At 38.8% G+C, this 22,741-nt stretch overlaps 2 protein-coding genes across 11 annotated transcripts in view; one reads left to right on the plus strand and one right to left on the minus strand.

Annotated features, from left to right (window-relative positions):
• Nucleotides 1–9,004, plus strand: part of RFC1 (replication factor C subunit 1) — an 83,265-nt gene extending 74,261 nt beyond the window's left edge. For all 6 annotated transcript variants that reach the window (XM_033421668.2, XM_033421669.2, XM_033421670.2 and 3 more), the window contains 6 exons: nt 996–1,150; nt 1,277–1,394; nt 3,629–3,774; nt 5,099–5,312; nt 6,411–6,602; nt 7,624–9,004. In XM_033421668.2, coding sequence (XP_033277559.1) covers nt 996–1,150; nt 1,277–1,394; nt 3,629–3,774; nt 5,099–5,312; nt 6,411–6,602; nt 7,624–7,701 — 903 coding nt within the window. In that variant the 3' untranslated portion in view covers nt 7,702–9,004. The remainder of the gene's footprint in view (nt 1–995; nt 1,151–1,276; nt 1,395–3,628; nt 3,775–5,098; nt 5,313–6,410; nt 6,603–7,623) is intronic.
• Nucleotides 9,005–10,663: 1,659 nt separating this feature from the next.
• Nucleotides 10,664–22,741, minus strand: part of WDR19 (WD repeat domain 19) — an 84,234-nt gene continuing 72,156 nt past the window's right edge. For 4 of the 5 annotated variants that reach the window (XM_004266241.4, XM_033421659.2, XM_049708780.1 and 1 more), the window contains 5 exons: nt 22,121–22,271; nt 20,356–20,479; nt 19,513–19,589; nt 19,066–19,190; nt 10,664–10,977 (listed from right to left, as the gene is read on the minus strand). In XM_004266241.4, the coding sequence (XP_004266289.1) occupies nt 19,079–19,190; nt 19,513–19,589; nt 20,356–20,479; nt 22,121–22,271 (464 nt within the window). In that variant the 3' untranslated portion in view covers nt 10,664–10,977; nt 19,066–19,078. Of the gene's footprint in view, nt 10,978–19,065; nt 19,191–19,512; nt 19,590–20,355; nt 20,480–22,120; nt 22,272–22,741 lie in introns of those variants that run through there. The other variant, XR_004481513.2, reaches the window with a different exon arrangement.

Genomic DNA, 22,741 nt, shown 5'->3' on the forward strand with positions numbered 1-22,741 from the left:
TTGAGAAAGGGAAGTTTTATGCCTCAGTAGTTATGAAATGGCCTTTCTAGAGTCCCTTATATATGGATTTCATGTTTTGAATGGTTTTGGAACTGGTCAGAATAATCTTGTTTCAGTTGGCTTATAGTTTAAATGACCTCTCTGAAACTACAGGTCTGTATCAATTGTCTCTGTGTTGTTTCACCTAGTCACCAGTCAGAATTTATTATTACAGTTAGAGCAATGACTAAACAGTATTTTTCCCCTCCCTTCCTCTTTTTAAAAAATCAGTAAACATTTTCAGAGCCATTTTAGGTTCACAGCAAAATCGAGATTGCCTGCATGTCCCCCTGTATAATGTCCCCCACTGTCAACACCCACCACCAGAGCAGCACATTTGTTACAATTGATGACCTACACTGACACACCATTATCACCCACAGTCCATAGTTTAACATTAGGGTTTGCTTTTGGTGGTGTACATTCTATGGGTTTTGACAAATATGTAGTGGCCTTTATCCACCATTGTAGTATCATACAGAATACTTTCACTGCCCCAAAAATGCTCTTTGCTTTGCCTGTTCATCCCTCCCTTCCTCCAGCCCCTGGTAACCACTAATCTTTTTACTGTCTCCACAGTTTCACCTTTTTCAGAATGTCATATAGTTGGAGTCGTATAGTATGTCATCTTTTCAGATTGACTTCTTTCACTTAGTAATATACGTTTAAGGTTTCTCCACATCTTTTCATGGCTTTATAAGTCATTTCTTTTTATGTGGATATGTTTTCAGTTCACTTGGGTAAATACCAAGGAGCGGAGTTGCTGGATGGTATGTTAAGAATATATTTAGTTTTGTAAGAGACTGCCGATCTGTCTTCCAAAGTGACTGTACCATCTTGCACTCCTACCAGTAGTGAAAGAGAGTTTCTGTTTCTCCACATCTTAGCTAGCATTTGGTGTTGTCAGTGTTTTGGTTATTGGTCATTCTACTAGGTATGTCCCTCTCTCTTTTTAGGGCCCATTTGATGTTGCCCGGAAAGTGTTTGTAACTGGAGAGGAGACTGCTCATATGTCACTTGTGGACAAATTAGATCTCTTTTTTTATGATTATTCAATAGCACCCCTCTTTGTCCAGGAGAACTACATACATGTGAAGCCTGTAGCCGCAGGGTGAGTGTTCAGAGCTAATGAGGGGTAGAATTAGTACCCCTCCAAGCCCTACGAAGGCCAGATACCTGGGAGGGAGGGGTGTGGAGTGTGGACAGTGGTGTAATTTGGACTGGTTTATTCCTGCAGGGGTGACATGAAAAAGCACTTGATGCTTTTAAGCAGAGCAGCAGACAGCATATCTGATGGTGACCTAGTGGACCGTCAGATCCGGAATAAGCAAAACTGGAGTCTTCTGCCCACACAGGTAAGCATAGGGCTTTCCTTAAAGCGCAGACCCTGCTTTAGTTAGAACAAAATAGCTTTTAGCTCCTGTAATTATTTGAAATACCAGATAAACATTATGTCTCTTAATGGCAAAAAATATAATCTGTTATAGATTAAAGTACCTTGTGGTCACTATTATCTATTTCTTAATCTACTCTTATTTTTCAATGTTTTTAATGTAAATGGACATATGGAACTAGGAATGTCAGATTTTGGTCATAAGTAAGATGTAAGTCAAAAGTTTCATTTGCTCTCTTTTACCTTAAGAATCCATTTCTTTTTTGTCATTCTTGGCTCTCCCAGATTGTTACTAAGTAGCTCATCCCTGAAGAAGTGCAACCAGGGCAGGTTCGCAGCCATTTTTCTGATATATGAATTCTGATTTTCTTTATTCTTCCTTGCTACAGAGGCAGCTTTGTATTGGGTACTTTATTTAGGTTGATATCTTTTACTCAAAACAGAGTTTTGCAAACTTTCATAATTAAGACTGGTTATTTATTCTTGAGTTTTGCATATTTATGTAATATTGACGTAACAAGCAAGGGACTTCTGGAGGTCTACTCTTCTTGTAAAGATTCCTTTCTCTTACGTTTTAAAAGTGTTCATTTTTTTTTGTACCTAATAATTATACCTATGAGAATTTATCCTGAAGAAATAATGTTAAACACAGGAAGAGCTTAATGTGCAAAAATACTTCTTAAAGCAGGGGTCCCCAACCTTTTTGGCACCAGGGACCAGTTTCATGGAAGACAGTTTTTCCACGGATGGTGGGGGTGGGGGGATGGTTTTGGGATGATTCAAGCACATTACATTTATTGTGTACTTTATTTCTATTATTGTTACATTGTAATATATAATGGAATAATTATACAACTCACCATAATGCAGAATCAGTGGGAGCCCTGAGCTTGTTTTCCTGCAACTAGATGGTCCCATCTGGGGGTGATGGGACTGCCTCAGCTCCACCTCAGATCACCAGGCATTAGATTCTCATAAGGAGCGCATAACCTAGATCCCTCACGTGCACAGTTCACAGTAGGGTTCACGCTCCTCTGAGAATCTAATGCCACCACTGATCTGACAGGAGGTGGAGCTCAGGCAGTAATGCGAGTGATGGGGAGCGGCTGTAAATACAGATGAAGCTTCGCTCGCTTGCCCGCCGCTCACCTCCTGCTGTGCAGCCCGGTTCCTACTGATACCGGTGTGTGGCTCGGGGGTTGGGGACCCCTGCCCTAAAGCATTAATTTTGATAGCAAGAAATGGGAGAAAATCTCCATGTTCAGCAATAGGAGTCTGATTAATTATGGTAAATCCTCTTGATGGAACATTATGCAGCCTTTAAAATTACTTGTAAAGATGATCTAATATAAAAAATACTTATGAGAGAATATTATTAGAACAAAGCAGGACACAAGATCTATGTATGATTCCAACCTTTAAAAAAGTAAAAACCCTGGGACTTCCTTGGTGGCGCAGTGGTTAAGAATCCGCCTGCCAATGCAGGGGACATGGGTTTGAGCCCTGGTCCGGGAAGATCCCACATGCCATGGAGCACCTAAGCCTGTTCACCACAACTACTGAGCCTGTGCTCTAGAGCCCATGCTCCACAACAAGAGAAGCCACCGCAATGAGAAGCCCATGCACCGCAGAGTAGCCCACACTTACTGCAACTAGAGAAAGCCCACAACGAAGACCTAACACAGGCAAAAATAAATAAATTTATATATATAAAAAAGGTAAAAACCCTGGATATAGAAGATATCCAAGGATACCTTTAAAAAAAACTTTTCTCAAGCGTCAGTTTACTTAATTCTCTAATTATTAGATTTTCCATGCTTTGATCCACCTGGTTTATTGATATCTTATGTTGAAGACAATCATATTCCTCTTAAACAGTTTTTTCTATAACACTGGCATTGTGAGGTTACTGGTGTATGTTGAGATCAGTTGGCTGAGGAGTCTGTGTTGGCTAGATGATCTGTGAGGGCCATAACATGTTTTGGACCAAGGCATTTACTGCAATTAATTGTTTTCTCAAGTTGAAGTTTCCCATACCAACAGATGAGGGAGAGAGGGAAGGGGCCTATCTTGGAATTAGGTACCGGGAGCAATGTTACTGCATTTTCCGGAGACTGCTTGGAAGCCAACAGCTGCTAAAGAAGCAACTTAACTCAGTACTGAATTTAACTTGTGGACTGCAATTAATTTTTTCAGGCCATTTATGCCAGTGTTCTTCCTGGAGAGTTAATGAGGGGGTACATGACCCAGTTTCCTACCTTCCCAAGTTGGTTGGGGAAGCACTCATCTATGGGCAAACACGATCGTATTGTTCAGGACCTAGCATTGCATATGAGTCTCAGGTAAGCGGGGTATTACTCTATGTGTGGCATTTTATCAGGGTAGTATATCTAGCCTTTAATAAGGATAGCATGAGTCACAAAGATTTGTGTTTTAGTTTTGATTTCATTACTAACTAGATAAGTGAACATGGATAAGTTCACGGCCCTGAGTTTTATTATCTGTAACTGGTATGACACTCGTTTTATTACTTAAAAGGATACTTTGGATAATAAAGCCAGATGGTAGATGTGCCATAATGTTAAGATAAGTTTTAAAGCTATATAAATCTGAGGTACTGCTATTATTTATTGTTATTGTGACTGTGCCTATTACTAGTAGGCATACATAATATATTGGCCTCCAAATAAATTAATAGGAAAAAGGGAACTATTTAAATACATGAACTAGTTTTTGCCTCCTATCCTAATAGTAAACTGACCTAGTCATTTGGGACAGGGGGATACAGTTTAGCGTATTACAGAAGGTGGATACTCAGATGATTGAAAACCAATGTCCTTGGAGAAGTTTAAGGACGTTCAAAAATTCTTAATTTTATTAAATTTTTTACAGTTTAGAAACTTAGAAATGTGCTTGCATACAAATATTAAGTGAACTTTAGGGATTCATTTTTAACCATGAAGAACTACTTAAGCAATCTTATTTTCCTTTCTAGTCCCTGGAAAGAATATTAATATTAGTCTAACCTTAACTTTTGTTTAAAACTGAACTGAGATGTTCCTTTCTTCTGTTCCTGTAGAATTCTGCTTCCTACTATGATCCCTCTTCGTAGTTTATGGTGTGGGTCATTTTTTTGCCACCCCATGTTAGTTTTCTATTGCTGCTATAGCAAATTACCAAAACTTACTGGCTTAAAACAACACAAATTTATTCCCATCTTGAGATGGGAAGATTACCCTGGATTATCTGATGGGCCCAATGTAATCGTAAGTGTTTTTACAAAAAAAAAAAAAAGGAGTGGTGGAGGTAGGCAGTAGCATCAGTCAGAGAGATGTGAAGATGTTGCGCTCCCACTGCTGGCTTTGAACATGGAGAAAGGGACCATGAGCCAAGAGATACAGGTGGCCTCTAGAAGCTTGAAAGGGCTCTTCTCATAGCTCAAGCTGAAGGCCTGTCTTTCAGCTCCTTTCCTATTCCCTGCCCACCACTTTTTCAAGGTGATGTATCACTTTGCCCTGGGGTGTGCCTCTTTGATGTTTCCACTATATTTGTGTAGATACATTGTGTAGATACATTAACATTATTAAAAGTGGATTAAACTCCAGCAAACTATGAGTTGGTGGTAGTTTGCCATTGATTACAGTGTATCTTTTGTTTTGGTTTAAGAACTTACTCCAGCAAAAGGACTGTAAACGTGGATTATCTGTCCCATATAAGGGATGCACTTGTACAGCCCTTGACCTCACAAGGGATAGAAGGAGTACAGGATGTTGTTGCTCTTATGGACGCGTATTATTTGATGAAAGAAGACTTTGAGAATATCATGGAAATCAGCAGCTGGGGAGACAGACCTAGTCCCTTCTCCAAGCTGGATCCCAAGGTAAATTGTGTACCCCACTGGTTCTCCATCATTTTGTAATTACCGTGTTACTAGGAGTACTTCAGAGATGTTTTAGATGTTTTTAAAAGTTTAATTTCTTTTCTTAAATGCTTTTTACTTATGGTCTGTGCTTTCCAAAGATACTATTTGAGTACGATATTAAGAGTAGACTTTGGGATTTGACTTTTATAATTTATAGTTTTATCTTTGCCTTATCCTGCATGGAAAAGCAAGGTGTGAAATCTGAGGAGCAAATGTAGATGTATTCCTTACAAGGATAGGCAGATGAGCCTGGGGAAGTAAAAGTGAGGTGGTGGGAATGCATTATGAAAAGAAGTGTTTACTGGCTGAGCATTTTTAGACTTTTTCTTAGTCTGCCTAATCTGTGTTTTAGTGTATTTATTACAGTTGGACAATCTATTATGTAATGATGTATCCCCTACTTTATATAGTGAACATGAAAAAACTAAAGTGACGTAACATGAGTTTGTGGTATCTAATATGTCACCCTTGTGCTTGTTTACTTGGTGCTGTTCTAGAAGACATGTTCTCTGTGGCTTGTCTTCTCTAGAATTTTGACCTGACTACGGGTATGATGACTATAGGTAAATTCTCACAAGAGACATTCATTGTTAGAATTTGTGGACTAATTCTACAGTTAGGTTTAGAAGCTTGAGGTTAAGGCTTTTCAAGTTACTATTTTATGGTAATTAAAGGCCAATTTTAACTTGTACTTTATTGTAAGCCTTTTTTGATTTATTGGTTCACTGACTAACTTTGCTTGTCACTTTGTAGAACTGCAGAGAACACTGAATAGAAAAAAGTTGATGACTTAAAGTGACTTTAAAAAACCTGCCTAATGTTCCCAAATACTGATTCTTATTTTTTGAGTCATGGCTCTATGAAGAATGTCATTAAAAATATGGAACTTCTCCATAGGAAAATGCATATAGATATACTTACATGTACATGCATACATATTTTACAAACAATTTCAAGGGGCTCCTAGGGTCTCTCAGAGCCTCTAGGCCTACAGAGTTTAAAGGGGTTGTTTGGCAGTTAGAGTTTTAAAAACCTCCCTCTATTCCTTTTGTGTAGGTGAAAGCAGCCTTCACAAGAACTTACAATAAGGAAGTCCACCTTATTCCGTATTCACTCCAGGCAGTAAAGACACACAGACACAGCACAGGCCCAGCGCTGGATGCTGAATACAATGAAGAGTTAAATGAAGATGACTCTCAGTCTGATGAGAAAGACCAGGACACTTTGGAAACTGATGCTATGATCAAGGTAGTATTTTCATCTGCAAATAGGAGAAGCTATGATACTCCCTCAAAATAGCTTATCTTGTGTATAACTTGCCTTTTGAAATTATTCAGAGCCTGTTTAGCAAGTAACAGAGGAAGCTGAAAATACTTTTTGTTTTGTTCATCACAGTTCCGAGGGTGAAGAAGGTGTAGATTTCATTTTTATAAACAGTCAACTTCTTATAACAGTGGAAGAGCCAGACAGCAAAAAAATAGGCCATCATATTGATGGTCATATGCTGTGTTGGAAAAAGGACTATTTTTTTTTATTTGCCATTGGTGTGTGCTTTACCCACAGACATATTTTCATAGCATAATCAAGAAAAGCATTTTTAATGAAACCATTTGTCCTTTCTGTTATTTATTTTTTGCTATAGCTGTTGAACTGCCCATAGAAGTTTCCCAGAGCAAAACATCCTCATCTTTTGCTAGGAAAGATTAAAATTATTTATGGTATCAGCCCCCTGTTTACCATTGGCTGAGGCAAAGGAATCTAGTTTGTATCCTCTTCTGTCCTTAGTGTGTGTGTGTTTATCATTCTTGCTCCTTGATTCTGTTTTGTATGTGCAGGGGTGGGAATAGTGGCCTTCTCCAGTGTGGCTCTCTAGTCTTGTGTAGACATAAGAAGTCTACTCCCTCCCCTGCTCAAACTGAGTGTGTTTGGATCTCAATCTGAAACTGAAAGAAAAGGAAATTCTTCATGAAAACATTACCATGTGTGTAAATTATATCTTGCTTATTTTGTCTTTCCTAAATATATCGGTGTTCTGGGGAACATATCCTAGTTCTAGAGTCTAAATAGCTTTTCAGTAGTTCAAAGCTACAGCTAGCCAGTTGTTATTAGTAAGCTCATCGAGGGTAGCTGTAGTTCAAGATCTAGGTGTTTGCAACCTTTCTTCTTATTAAGTTGCAGGTAAAGATTTGCTTTCTTGTAGAGATGAACTTATTTCATTTACTCATAAACACAGCCACTAACTATTTTGTGCATCTTTCCCTCCCAACAGAAAAAGACAAAATCTTCAAAGACTTCAAAATCAGAAAAAGAGTCCAGAAAAGGAAAAGGAAAAAGTTCAAAGAAATAAAACCATTTTTCACTGCTGACCGCTACTTTTTACTCAACCTGCTGACCAGTCTAGCTGGTCTTAGAGAATGCCTTGTTTTTCCAAAGGAACCATGTTTTAGTGTAATGGGGCAACCTCATGGTCCCATTACAAATAAACGGTGGTACAGCTAGAAGGATGTAAACAGTAGGCTGATGTACACCTCTTATAGAGGTTGATAGGACTGCTTGGGTCCTCCACTGTCCCCTGTCAATCTAATGAGATTGTACTTCAAAATGACTGTATATTCAGAATTAGCAACTACATGTGGGCTTTGGAGTCAGATTTTTAGTTAACAGTAATATGTCTGGGAACAGAGGTACTAAGGCGGCTTTTGTAGGCTTAAGAATTTATCCTAATGGCCATTATACGACCAATGCCGATTTTTAAAAAAAGAGGTAGGTAGTTATTACTATTATGTGGAGAAATTTTGTAAATAAAATACAAAACAGTCACCACCTAGAACTGGGTATTCTTTGTACATTGTCAAATACCTTGCAAAATAGAAATTAGAAATAAAAATGTTTCACATGATACATGTACAAATTCTTAAGATTGTCATCTTGTACAGTAGGATACTATGTTGGTATATTATTTCCTTATTAATTTGCAAATGATTGGATACAAAAGCTAACTATATTCCTACTGACCTGTTCTGTGAAACATAACTTTGGCAGTTGAAGAGTCAGAACTCTAATTCCCAACTTCATTACCCCTATGAGTGTCAACCACACCTCTGCTGTGAATAGAATTTCGTGGAGAGGGCTCTTTGTTATTATTAGAGGGTATTGTGGCTGCAGAAAGATTGTCAGACATTCCTAGCCTTCCAGAGTTTCAACTCATTAGTTTAAAACCAGTAGGGCCTAGGCTGGGTCAAACTCTTATCCCCACTCTGGTTTGGGACTAAATGAACACTGGCTTTTGTTTACTTTGTCCCTGAGGGATTCAGTTCTGTCCTGACAGATTCCACAAACCCTACTGGAACTTTAGATTGTACCTGTAACTGTGCTTGTTGACGGGCCTGAGGCTGTGGAACTAGTCTGGAATTTGGGTGTCTAGCAATTTTTAAAATCTTGTTAGTAAATGCTCAAGGGTATGTGCTACTTCTGCAAGGTATGTGCTAAAAGGAATGTAAAATCAGGATTCTGTTCTCTGCCTTTAAGGAACTGATAGTCTTGTTTGGGACGCCAGACGAAGTTCTTGAGACATTTAAAATGTATTTACCAGTGTGAAAAATGTCTTTCATGTAGATTAAGTTCATTATGGGAATAAAATGTTGCCTTAAGCCTTTGCCTACTAAACCACGTCCCTCTCTTTGTTAAAAGCCCTGCTTGAAACTTCTGCTTCAGTGAAGATTTTCTTTTTAATTAATTAATTAATTAATTTTTGCTGTGCTGGGTCTTCGTTTCTGTGCAAGGGTCTTCTCTAGTTGTGGCGAGCGGCGGCCACTCTTCATCGCAGTGCGCAGGCCTCTCACTATCGCGGCCTTTCTTGTTGCGGAGCACACGTTCCAGACGCGCAGGCTCAGTAGTTGTGGCTCACGGGCCCAGATGCTCCGCGGCATATGGGATCCTCGCAGACCAGGGCTCGAACCTGTGTCCTCTGCATTAGCAGGCAGATTCTCAACCACTGCGCCACCAGGGAAGCCCAGTGAAGATTTTCTTGATTGACGACTGCCTCACCTCACCAGCGGGGTGAGCATAAATTTCTTATGCATATTTTTCCATTTCTATTGCTTTTTGATATGCAAGTCGTATCTGCCTACTTGCTCTGTGCTTTCCAGGAAAGGGACTATTATCTCCTTGCAGCCAGAACAACAGATAGTGTCCTTTACTTGTTCATTATGATTTGGAGCAACCAGTAAATCCTTATTGGAGCCACTGGATGCCACACATCATCCTTGCAGCATAAAACTGTATACTTGCTTTCTTTGCGATCCATTGAGTCTTGGCCATTTGGTAGTCTATAACAAACTACTACTTTATTACTAATACTACTTCATCTGTCATTTTTTAAGTTTTGTCAGTGTATTATTTACAGCAACATTATTGGGCCTCTTGAAGTTATTAATAAGGAGCACATAGTTATGTGTACTAGGAGTATCTTCCTAAATAAGTTCTGGTACAATTATGCTCATTAGTGAATGTCTGAGGCCCATAACTAACTCCCAAAATATAATGTGCTTACCCTTACAGATCCCAAGTGCCTATGGCTCTTATTATTCCTGTAACCTTACAACATCCCTCAAGTGATAACACAAAACAAAGGGACCACGGGTGGGGTTAATGATAATGACTTGTATCACTTAGGAAGGCCAGAGCCTCTAGCCAGCCTTTGGGAAGGAAAAGCATAAAGCTCGAGGCATGCATATGGATACCTGGATGCCTTAAAACTTTACTGGCACTTTGGGTTCTACCCTAGGCTCGTAGGTACCTCTGTAATGCTCAGAATGCTGGTGGCTATACTGCAAAATCATATCATCTGATACATTCAGAGTTAGTTAGGCTACATGATTCTGTCAGCTGCTCAGACTTTGATACTTTGGCTTTGGATGGCAAGGAAGCATATACTGATATGTATAGTATTGGGTGTGTGTGACATGGGAAAGGAACCCTCCACCCACCTTGGGGAAGATTCTGAATAATGTAGGTCTTCAGGGGAAGTCAAATGATTTAATTTTGTGACAGGAATTCCATACTATGTAGCATAATGACTCAAGAAACATAAGCTTATAGTTTCATTCTTTAAAAGTGCTGATTTTACTGATTTTTGACGTTTTTATTCTCAGACTGATTCTGCTAAATAGCCTTGATTTGTGTAAGCCTCTCACTTCAAACTTTTTAACACTGTTAATATCTGTGCTGCCCAAACTTCACAGTATGGTTTAAAGCTACCTTCCTTTATTTCTTTTACTGTCTTTAAATCTGGGAAAACATTACAAATATCTAATCAATAAGTTTATTTTAAAGGAGGTATTTCAAAATAGAAAAGATATCAAAAAGCTGAATATTTACAGTTATGTCGTAGGTTACTATTAACAGTATAGAGCATAGACTATGTAAGACTCAGAAGAGGAAATGTACAAAGTATAAACAGCAATGCTCTATGTCACTGTTTCCCACTCTGCAGAAGTTGAAAGTGGTGACCTGGAGAGGTGACCTTGTTTTTTCTGTATTCGGGATGGACCATCTTGAAATCTGCCAAGGGTAGAAACACAGCCTCCTGTGGAAAAATGGTATCTTCTCAGGACCATAATACCTAGAAAGGATAAAAAAATAAAAAACAAAACCCCATATGCTTTTAGAAGGGTTTCAAGTAACTACTAGCATTTAGTAATAAAGCCAAGCATAATAAAGAAGATTTTTTTGCTCATTTCTGGAATGTGGAGCAGGATCACTACGTTCAAGTAAGAAATTCCCAGTCTGTAATCAAGTGTCAGTCCTGGCTTTTCAACTGACTAGAACTGCATGGGCAAGCTGCTGAACCTCTGTTATAAAGTGAGGATGATGATAACAGCCACCTTACTGAGAAGAATGAGAAAGTGCAAAGTTAGTGAGTGCTCAGCAACTCAACCCAAAGAGGCCCATACCAAGACAAGTTCTAATTAAACCGCCAGAAGTTAAAGACAAGAAGACGATCTTAAAAGCAGCAAAAGAAAACAACTTGTTCTGTACAGGGGAACCCCCTCCCCCCTCATAAGACTGTCAGCAGATTCTTTTGGCAGAAACTTTGCAGGCTAGAAGAGAGTGGCCTGATATAGTCAAAGTGCTGAAAGAATAAAACTGCCAACCAAGAATATTCTACCTGGGAAAGCCATCCTTCAAAATTGAAGGAGCGAGGAAGTTTTCCAGGCAAGGAAAAGCTAAAGAGGTTCATCACCACTAGACTGGCCTTACAAGAAATGTTAAAGGGACTTCTTTAAGCTGAAACACAAGGACACTCATTAATAATACGAAAATATATGAAATTTGTAAATCTCAAAGGTAAAGGTAAATATATAAATTCAGAATAATCTAATGTTGTAATGGTAAGTACTTATAAACCTAGTGTGAAAGTTAGAAGACAAAATAGTAAAAATAACTAATAATTTGTTAATGGATACACAAGATAAAAAGATATAAATTGTGACATCACAAACAATGTGGATGGTGAGAGTAAAAATGCATTTGAACTTAAGTTGTTATCAACTTCAGACAGACTGTTGTATTTTATGTAAGTCTCATGGTATCCACAAAGCGAAACCTATGGTAGACAAAAAGGAATCTAAGCATATGACTACAGAAAATTGTCAGATCACAAAAGGAGAAAAAGGATCAAGAAAAGAAGGAACAAAGGAATTACAAAACAGCCAGAAAACAATGAACAAAATGGCAGCAAGTCCCTGTCTATCAATAACTACTTTAAATATAATTTATAAATTCTCTGATCAAAAGACAGAATGGATAAAAACCAAGACCCATCTATATGCTGCCTGCAAGAGACTCACTCAGCTTTAAGGACACACAGACTCAAAGTGAAGGAATGGAAAAAGATTTCATGCTAATGGAAACCAAAAGAAAGCTGGAGTAGCTATACTTAGACAAAATAGATTTTAAAACAAAGACTGTAAGAAGGGACAAAGAAGGCCATTATATAATGATAAAGGCATCAATCCACAAGAGGATATAACATTTGTAGATATTTATTATTTACATTAGCAGCACCTAAATATAAGCAAATATTAACATATCTAAAGGGAGAAAGAGCAATACAATAATAGGAGGGGACTTCATTACCCCACTTTCATCAGTGAATAGATTTTCATTTGCCAGAAAACCAATAAGGAAACATTGGTCTTAAATGACATGTTAGACCAGATGGACTTAACGCATTTACAGAACATTCCATCCCAAAGCAGGAGAATACACATTCTTCTCAAGCACACATGGAACATTTCTCCAGGACAGATCATATGTAAGGCCACAAAACAAGTCTTAATAAATTTAGAAGACTGAAATCATATCAAGCATCTTTTCTGACCACAAAAGTATGAAACTACAAATCAGTTCCAAGAAGAAAACTGGAAAATTCACAAATACATGGACATTCAAACATGTTGCTCAACAACTGCTGGGTCAAAGAAGAAATCAAAAGAGAAATAAAATACCTGAGACATGAAAATGGAAATAGAGTTGGCCCTCCATATCTGTGGGTTCCATATCCACAGATCCAACCAACCATGGGTCAAAAGATTCAGGAAAAAAAAAAGTACCAGAAAGTTCCAAAAAGCAAAACTTGAATTTGCTACATGTTGGCAACTATTTACATAGCATTTACATTAGGTAATATAAGTAATCTAGAGATGATTTAAAGTATACGGGAAGATGTGCATAGGTTATGTTCAAATACTACACCATTATATATAAGGGACTTGAGCATCCGTGGATGTTGGTATCCACTAGGGATCCTGGAACCAATCCCCCACGAACACTGAGGGACAGCTATACAGCATACCAAATCTTACGGGATGCAACAAAAACAGTTTCTAAGAAGGAAGCTCATAACAATAAACACCTGCATTAAGAAACAAGAAAGATCTCAAATAAACAGCCTAACTTCACACCTTAAGGAACTAGAAAAAGAACAAGCTAAGCCCGAAGTTAGTAGAAGGAAGGAAATCTCAAAGAGCAGAAATAAATGAAATGGAGACTAAAAAGACAATAGAAAAGTTCAATGAAACTAATAGCTATTTTTTTTTTTTTTTTTGCCCAAAAGATAAATAGACAAACCTTTAGCTAGAATCACCAAGAAAAATAGGGGACTCAAAATCAGAAATGAAAGAGGAGATATTACATTCGATACCACAGAAATACAAAAGAGACTACTATGAAATACTATAATGCCAGCAAAATGGACTAGAATGCCAGCAAAATGGACAACCTAGAAGAAATGGATAAATTGCTAGAAACAACCTTCTAATACTGAATCATGAAGAAATAGAAAATTAGACCAATTACTATCAAGGAGATTGAATCAGTAATCAAAAACAACCTGACAAACAAAAATCCAGGACCAGACGACTTCACTGGTTAATACCAATTCTCAAACTTTTCCAAAAAATAGAAGAGGAAACACTTCCAAACTCATTCCATGAGGCCAGCATTACTCTGATACCAAAACCAGACAAAGGAACTACAAGAAAGAAAATTACAGGCCAATATCTCTGATGAACATAGTTGCAAAAACCCTCAACAAAATATTAGCAAACTGAATTCAATAATACATTAAAGGAATCACACACCACAGTCAAGTGGGATTTATTGGAGGAATGCAAGGATAGTCCAACATCCAGAAAATCAAGATGATACACCACATTAACAAAATGAAGGATAAAAATCATATGATCATCTTGATACAGAAAAAGCATCTGACAAAATTCAACATCTGCTCATGATAAAAACTTTCACAAAAGTGGGTATAGAGGGAACATACCTCAACATCATAAAGGCCATATAGGACAGACCCACAGCTATCACACTCAATGGTGAAAAGCTGAAAGCTTTTCCTCGAAGATCAGGAATAAGACAAGGATGTCACTCTTGCCTTTAGGCAAGAAAAAGAAAAAAGGCATTCAGATAGGAAAGGAATAAGTTAAACTGTCACTATTTGCAGATAACATATTATATATAGGGAACCCTGAAGACCACCAAAAAAGCTGTTAGAATAATAAATTCAGCAAAATTGCAGGATACAAAATCAATATACAAAAATCTGTTGTATCTAATAATCAACTATCAGAAAGAGAAATTAAGAAAACAATCTTATTTATAATTGCATCAAAAAGAATACAATACCTAGGAATGAATTTAACCAAGGAGGTGAAAGACTTGTGCACTGAAAAATTATAAGACACTGATGAAAGAAACTGAAGATCTAAATAAATGTAAAGATTTTCTATGCTTATGGATTGGAAGAATTAATATTGTTATAGTGTCCACACTACCCAAAGCAATCTACAGATTCAATGCAATTCCTATCAATTTCCAATGGCATTTTTCACAGAAATAGAACAAACAATCCTCATGTTTGTATGGAATGACAAAGACACTGGACAGCCAAAAAGCAATGTTGAGAAAGAACAAAGCTGGAAGCACCACACTTCCTGATTTCAAACTATATTATGCAGCTATAGTAATCAAAACAGTATGGTATCGGTATAAAAACAGACACACAGATTAATGGAACAGAATAGACAGCCCAGAAATAAACCTGTGCATATATGGTCAATTTATGACAAAGAAGCCAAGAATATACAATGGGGAAAGGCAATCTCTTAAATAAATGGTGTTGGGGAAACTGGACAGCCACATGCAAAAGAATGAAACTGGATCACTATCTTACACCATACACAAAAATTAACTCAAAATGGATTAAAGTCTTGAACATAAGGCCTGACAACATAAAACTCTTAGACGAAACCATAGGGAGTAAGCTCCTTGACATTGGTCTTGGCAATGTATTTTTGTATGTGACACCAAAAGCAAAGGCAACAAAGCAAATATATACAAGTAAGACTACATCAATCTAAAAAGTTTCCATCAACAAAATGAAAAGGCAACCTATGGAATGGGAGAAATATTTGCAAATCATATATCTGATAATTTGAGTTAATATACAAAATATATAAAGAACTCATACAACTCAATAGAAAAAAAAATCCAATCAAAAAAATGGGCAAACGCTCTGAATAGACATTTTTCCAAAGAAAACGTACATATGGTCAATACGTAAATGAAAAGGTGCTCAGCATCACAAATCAGGGAAATGCAGATCAAAACCACGATGAGATAGCACCTCACACCTGTTAGAATGGCAGCTGTCAAAATGACAAGAAATAACAAGTCTTGGCAAGGATATGGAGAAAAGGTATCCATCGTACACTGTTGGTGGGCATGTAAATTGATGCAGCCATTATAGAAAACACTACAGAGATTCCTCAAAAAGTTAAAAATAGAACTACCATATGTTCCAGCAATTCTACTTCTGTGTATTTATCTGAAGGAAACAAAATCACTATCTTGAAAAGGTATCTGCACCCCAGTGTTCATTACAGCATTATTTACAATAGCTAAGACATGGAAATGACCTAAGTGTCCACTAATACTGGATAAAGAAAATGGCACTGGATAAAGAATATGTGGTACATATGTATACATGTGTATATACATATAAAGAAGAAGGAAATACTGCCATTTGCAACAACATGGATGGACCTTGAGGACATTTTGCTAAATGAAGTAAGAGAAAGACAGATACTGTATGATCTCACATGTTTAATTTTAAAAAAACCCCACTGAACTCATAGATACAGAACAATCTGTTGGTTGCCAGAGGGTGGGGGTGGGCAGAATGAAGGTGGTTGAAAGGTATAAAATTCCAGTTACAAGTAAGTCCTGGGGATGTAATATACAGCATGGCGATCATAGTTAACAACACTGTATACTTGGAAGTTGCTAAAAGAATAGGTGTTAAAAGTTCTCAATTAAAAAAAAATTGTAACTGTGTGGTGATGGATGTTAACTAAATTACTGTGGTAATCATTTCACAGTATAAACATATATCAAATCATTATGTTGTACACCTAAAACTAATACAAGGTGATAATTACACCTCAAAAAAAGTTGTGAAATATTAAATGTATATTGTTTTAAGATGCTAAATATGTGATAATGTTATATGGCAACAGAAAAATAAACATATCCCAATCGTAATTTGAGTAAGATTTTAAAACAGAATTTGACAAGCTGATTCTAAAATTTTAGAGAGAAATGGAGAGAAGTAAGAGTAGTCAAAACAGCCTTGGTGGGGGCTTCCCTGGTGGCGCAGTGGTTGAGAGTCCACCTGCCAATGCGGGGGACATGGGTTTGTGTCCCGGTCCGGGAAGATCCCACGTGCCACGGATCGGCTGGGCTCGTGAGCCATGGCCACTGGGCCTGCGCGTCCGGAGCCTGTGCTCCGCAACGGGAGAGGCCACAACAGTGAGAGGCCCGCGTACCGCAAAAAAAAAAAAAACAGTCTTGGAAAATACGACAAAGTTGTAGGATCCACAATACCTGGCTTTAAGATACACTATAACGTCACAGTAATGAAGACAGTATAGTATAAAAATAGGGGACAAATAGAGCAATGGAAAAGAAGAGAGGGTCCAGAAGTAGACCCATATTTAAAACCCAGCTGATTTTCAACAAAGGCATGCAAGCAAGTTCAATGGGGAAAGGAAAGACTTTTCAACAGATGGTGTTGGAAGACTGGATATCTACTTGAGAGGGAAAAGAATCTCAATCCCCACCTCATACTGTAAACAAAAATAACTTCAAGATGGATCACAGACCCAGAGCTTCTAGAAGAAAACACAGGCGAATATGCTCCTGACTTTTGAGTAGGCAAAAATTTTCTTAGACACAGAAAGTAATAAAAGTAATAATAAAATGAAACATTGATAAATTATAATTCATCAGAATAAAAATCTGCTCATCAAAAGACCATTAAGATATATGTATAACTGATTCACTTTGCTGTACACCTGAAACGAACACAACATTGTATTGATAAATCAACTATATTCCAAAAAAAAAAAACCATTAAGAAAAAGAAGTGGGAAGCCACAGAGTGGGAGAAAATCTCGGCAAAATAAATCTAAGATTTATATCTAGAATATACAAATAACCTTTATAACAATAATAATAAGACAATACCCAGTAATAATAGGAAAGGAACAGTCTTTTCAACAAATGGTGCTGAGACACCTGGTCATCCACACACAAAAGGAAATTGGGTCCCTACCTCACATCATACACAAAAATTAAATGGATCAAAGACGTTAAGTGTAAGAGCAGCAACTATAGAACTCTTAGAATGAAATGTAAGTGTCAATCTTTGTGACGCTGGGTTAAGCAGTGGTTTCTTAGACATGACACCAAGAACACAAGCAGGCAAAGGAAAAAAAAATAAACTGGACTTCATCAAAATAATAAAAACTTTTGTACATCAAAGGATGCTATGAAGAAAGTAAAAAAATACTTCCACAGAATAGGATATTTGCACGTCATGTATCTGATAGAGGACTTGTACCTAGAATATATTAAGGATTCTTACAACTCGATAAAAAGACAAAATACCCAGTTAAAAAAATGGGTAAAGGACTTGAAGACAGGTCTCTAAAGAAGATATACAAATGGCCGACAAGCACGTGAAAAGATGCTCAACATCGTTACCATTAGGGAAATGCACATCAAAACCACAATGCGATACTACTTCACACCTACCAGGATGGTTATAATCAAGCATACAGACAACAGCAAGTGTTGATGAGGATATGGGAAAACTAGAACCCTTGGGTGCTGCTGGCAGGAATGTGAGAGACTGCAGGTGCTACAGAAAGCAGTTTGGAGTCCAAGGAACAGCCAAGAGGCCAGTGGGGCTGCAGCGTAGGGAGCAGAGGAGGAGGCTGGGGCAGTTCGTGTCGAGTCTTTTAGGCTCTTTATTTTTCCAGGTGCAATAAAAAGTCCCCCTGAGGAAGGGAACCAGATACACTGGAGGGGGACTGAGAGGACTTGCCCATGGACTGGGGGATTGGTGGTGTCCACATTTCCATCCTGATCAGCTGGTAGGATGGAGCTGCTGTTTACTGATGGAGTGAAGATTGCGAGAACAGGTTTCGTGTGAAAACCAAGGGTTCCGTTTTAACTATGTTTAGTGCTGTGTCAGGGACTAATCTTACTTTTTCCTTTTAATTAAAGAATCTTAAAATTAAAGAGTTTTTGGCAGGGGCTTTTGGCTTTCCACCTGGAGACTACGTTTCCCTGCCTCCCCTTGCAGTATGTGTGGCCCTATGAGTAAATTCTTGCCAGTGGAGTGAGAGTGGAAGCGGTATTGTGCTGCTTCCATGCAACAAAAATGACACTTGGAAAGAAAAAGAAATGGGGAGTTTTCAAGCCTCTGGAAGCAAAAATTTTTACAATATATTCTGAATTATAGAACTCAAAAACCCCACTGTTAATAGCTAGCTACAGTTTTAATGGACTGGTTAAAAAGAAGCCCATGTGATTTGATAATATACGTTTTGGTTGGAATCCATGATGCTGCTTGGCCAAATAACCTTTGTCACCATGGAGACTGTACAACCTGCGTTTTAGCTTTTTTTTTTAAGTACATCAAAGGTTTGTTTCAAATCTGACAAGTTTTGTTTGTTCAAATCTGACAAGTTACATGATGCACAAAAAGGAGCCAATGGCAAAACACACTGTAAAGCTGTGTCCACCCCGTGGATCTCGTGCCCTGGGAAGGTAAGTGGATGGTCTGACTTACCTGCACGTGCCACTCACTGCTCCACTTCTGTCCGCAGGTACTGGGTACAGTCTGAGATTTTTTTCAGCTGAGCAAAGTTTAATCTTTCTGAACACATAGGACATGTGCTTTCAGTGTTTAACATGCTGTTTGGAGAGGGAAAGACAGAGTAGATTAAATATTCCTTTACTTTTGGGTTATTGTGATGTGAAAACCAACTATTCCTTTCTACTTCTTAGTACATGTTCATCATGAGACTTAAGAATTAGGAATATTCAGTCTCATGCAAAATCCCCTTTAAAGAAAATGTTCTCAAAGATCACAGAAGGTTCTTCCAAGAAGACAATTTGAGTCTTTAGAGATTTTTAAGAACATGAACACATAAAGAGACCTCAGTATAAAAGTGGTTGGATAAAAGGCCTATTATTGGATAAATCTGTATGGCTGAGTGAAATGATGTGCACTTACATCTTGAATTCTGAATACAGTGCAGGGAAGTCGCAATGTGGACACACCGTCCAATCATCCTTTAACATATGTCGACCCTGGAAACAGTACGTTGAAGAATAAAATTCATCTTTATTTTTAAAACTCCCCCCATTATTCAATTATAATACATGGTTACAGTTAAAAGCCAGACAGACCTCTAAATTATGAAATTATTGATATTTCACATAGGTGGGTAATTAGAAAGAAATGGCATCAAAAGGACTAAAGCCAAATTTATCAGATTCATGTATAAAGAGAATAATCTTCAATATTGTGACATTACCTAGATTTATTTTCCTTTAAAATAAAGCTTACGTTAGCCTAGTGATGAACAAATAATCTGATATTTAAAAATTTTCTAATAATAGGTCTTAATATTAAAGTGTACAATAGAAGCCATCACTTATTAAGTGCTACAGCATGCCGGGAATTGTACTAAGGCTTCAAACACGTCCTCTCGTCAACCTGCAGTTTACCTCAATAGGCAGGTACTGTTAACTGATGGACCTAGCAAGGTAAAAGCAAATCGCACCAGGTTATGTAACCAGTAAGTGGCAGAAAGACGATCTAAGCCTAGGACCATCTGATCCCCGAGTGTGTGCTCTCCTGCCCCACAGTGCCTTCCTGATACTAACTTAGGTTATTATGTGCCTTGAATATAACTTTCAACTTTGTTGACCATGAAATTGTATGCTAAATGTTGCAGGAAGTTTGAGGGATAAGATTATTTCAGAAGTGAAGAAAGTACTGACATACAACAAGTATTCAAATGGGCTATAGATATATATGCAAAGAAAGGGAAATGATGATAAAGAAACTTACTGTTGCAATGCAATATGGGATGTTATTTTTACATCCAGGACAGAGGAGTTCACACTCTGGGAGAAGAAATTCGCAGAATGGACATGGGGTCGTGGCCTCTTCTGTCTCAGATGTATCGGGTCTCCTGTGAGGAAGAATCACATGAAATGCACCTACTTCTTCACAGTCAGACTCTGAGACTAGAGATACACGCTCCGGCCCACGGAGGAGGGAGAGGAATGAGGACTGCTCAGGCTAGCGTTCCATGGCCACCTCTGGGAGCTGGAGTTCACAGCACATTATGTGGGAGAAAACACGGGTGGGTCTGGCTGTCTCGTGCCTTCCTTGTCACTGGAGTAGTGAGCTTGCTGCTTCTCTGTCTTTCCCTTTGTGTACTGAAGTCGTAAAGGCTGTCCAGAGCTGTGCAGCACAACTTTCTGTGACAATGGCACTGTTCTAATTCTGCGCTCTCCAATACGGTAGCCATGAGCCACATGGAGCTCAGAGCGCTTGAAATATGGATAGTGTGAGGAACTAAGTTTTACATTTTATTCACTTTTAATTAATTTAAATTTAAATAGCCACATGCAGCCGGCAGATGCCGTATTAGACCTCATAGCTAAGAGTACTCTTGCGCGGGGAGAGAATAACCAGCGCCTCTTCAAGCTGGCACCTAGACTGGTGTGGCACGGAACTGGGGGATAAATGTGCTCTAGCTTTTTCTCCCCACCTCACTCTTCCTGATGGCAGGTATGTTGGGTCAGACTGATTTGGTCTGAAGCTACTTAGGCTTATCAGCTTTGAAAAAAAAAAGGGAGTGTTCCGTGTAGCCCCTGTCCAGGTTAGAGTTCCCTGCCATGAGCCCAGCTAACAATAAGTAGTATTTGCTTCCCTTTGCCATTACTGGTGTAGCCATCTCCCTTGGCTGAGATGAGAGAGTTCTGGGTCAAGATTCAGGTACACCTGAGCTCCCTGGTCAAAACGGGACTAACAGGTACCCCAGATGTCATCGCTATGAACAAGTGGTAGTACAGAACTACTACAGGATTGCAGGTAATTTTTCCTTTTGTAAAGATGAGTGCTACTTTCTCCTAGTTTTCCTGTTGAAAACCAGGCTTTCTGAAGTGAGGATATGCCTTATGTGCCTTTGGAGCTACACAGGATTTCGAAATGAAGTCTCTTGGCAGTAGGCGGTATAATTACCAGGTTTCTTACACTGAGAAATACCCACTCTTTGTCTGTGGCAGACACGCTGTTTGCTGCCTCCCTAATAGCCATCTTTCCTTCTTCCTTGCCAAGAGAACTTGGTTTTTACTCAGCAGTATGCTTTTCAGCTAGAGGTAGCCACGCGGCTGAGTAGTGAGATGTAAATGCAAGTCCTGGGGGTGGTGTCCTTCCTAACTAAAAAGGCAAAAGACCTTTTCATCTTTTAATTTCCCTCCTTCTTTCTGCGTTGAATGGGGTACATGATGTCACCCCACCATGACAACCACCACTGTGCAGCCATGAGGAGGAAACTTGTGTGCTCTGGATGGTAAAGCCAAAAGGCAGAGGGATCGGTCCTTGGTGACATCGGGACACGGCACCACCAGCCCTGGGCTACGATGCCTCGTGCGTGAGTCACATAAATCAGATAAAGCCGTCGTTGGGTTTCCAGGTGCTGGTAGCTGAGTACAATCCTAATTGCTACCCCCAATCTGTGTTCTTGTTGAGCCCACATAATAGCAGCTACGTTCTGAAAGATACGCTTGTGAAATGCGATTAGATGGTAGAAACAGCCGCCTACCTGACCATTGCCTCGATCTTCTTTTTGTATTTGACATCTATCTTGTTGCGGTACTCGGGCCTCATCAACATGGCTGCAAAGCTGAAGGCAGAGTTCTTCAGGCCGGCCCTGTGACACTCGATCACGGTAGACGTCAGGATCGGCACGATGTCTGCAACGCAAACGGAGGAGCAGAATGAGCACGTTGCCTCTACTGGCGTGATGCCAGGATTGCACCTCTCTAAATTTGCTTTTTCTGACAAAGAACCAGAAGTGGACTGTTTAACGAGGAAAGGGCACGGCAGTGGAGTCAGGTAACTGCTCACCACAATGTCTTTCCCGATTATACTGTGTTTTGCCTGTAACACCAGGACCCACACTCCCTTGAGGTAACCTTTTGCGTGCGTCCTTCCCCGCCTCTGAGAGAGTTTTGCATTTGACAGGACTGCTGATGAATCGGTGGGGAGATTAACAATTTCATGCACTAACCTCTCTGCATGCACCTGTTTCTTCAGGACAGATACCTAAAAGTCAAATTACTGGCTCAAAGAACGTGACTTTAAAGAACAAATACTCCTAGCACAAATTGTGAAACTGCTTTCTAGAAAGGCCACAACAATGTCCATTACATCCCACCAGCAG

This window comes from Orcinus orca, chromosome 4, assembly GCF_937001465.1.
Source record: "Orcinus orca chromosome 4, mOrcOrc1.1, whole genome shotgun sequence".
Classification (NCBI taxonomy): Eukaryota; Metazoa; Chordata; class Mammalia; order Artiodactyla; family Delphinidae; genus Orcinus; species Orcinus orca.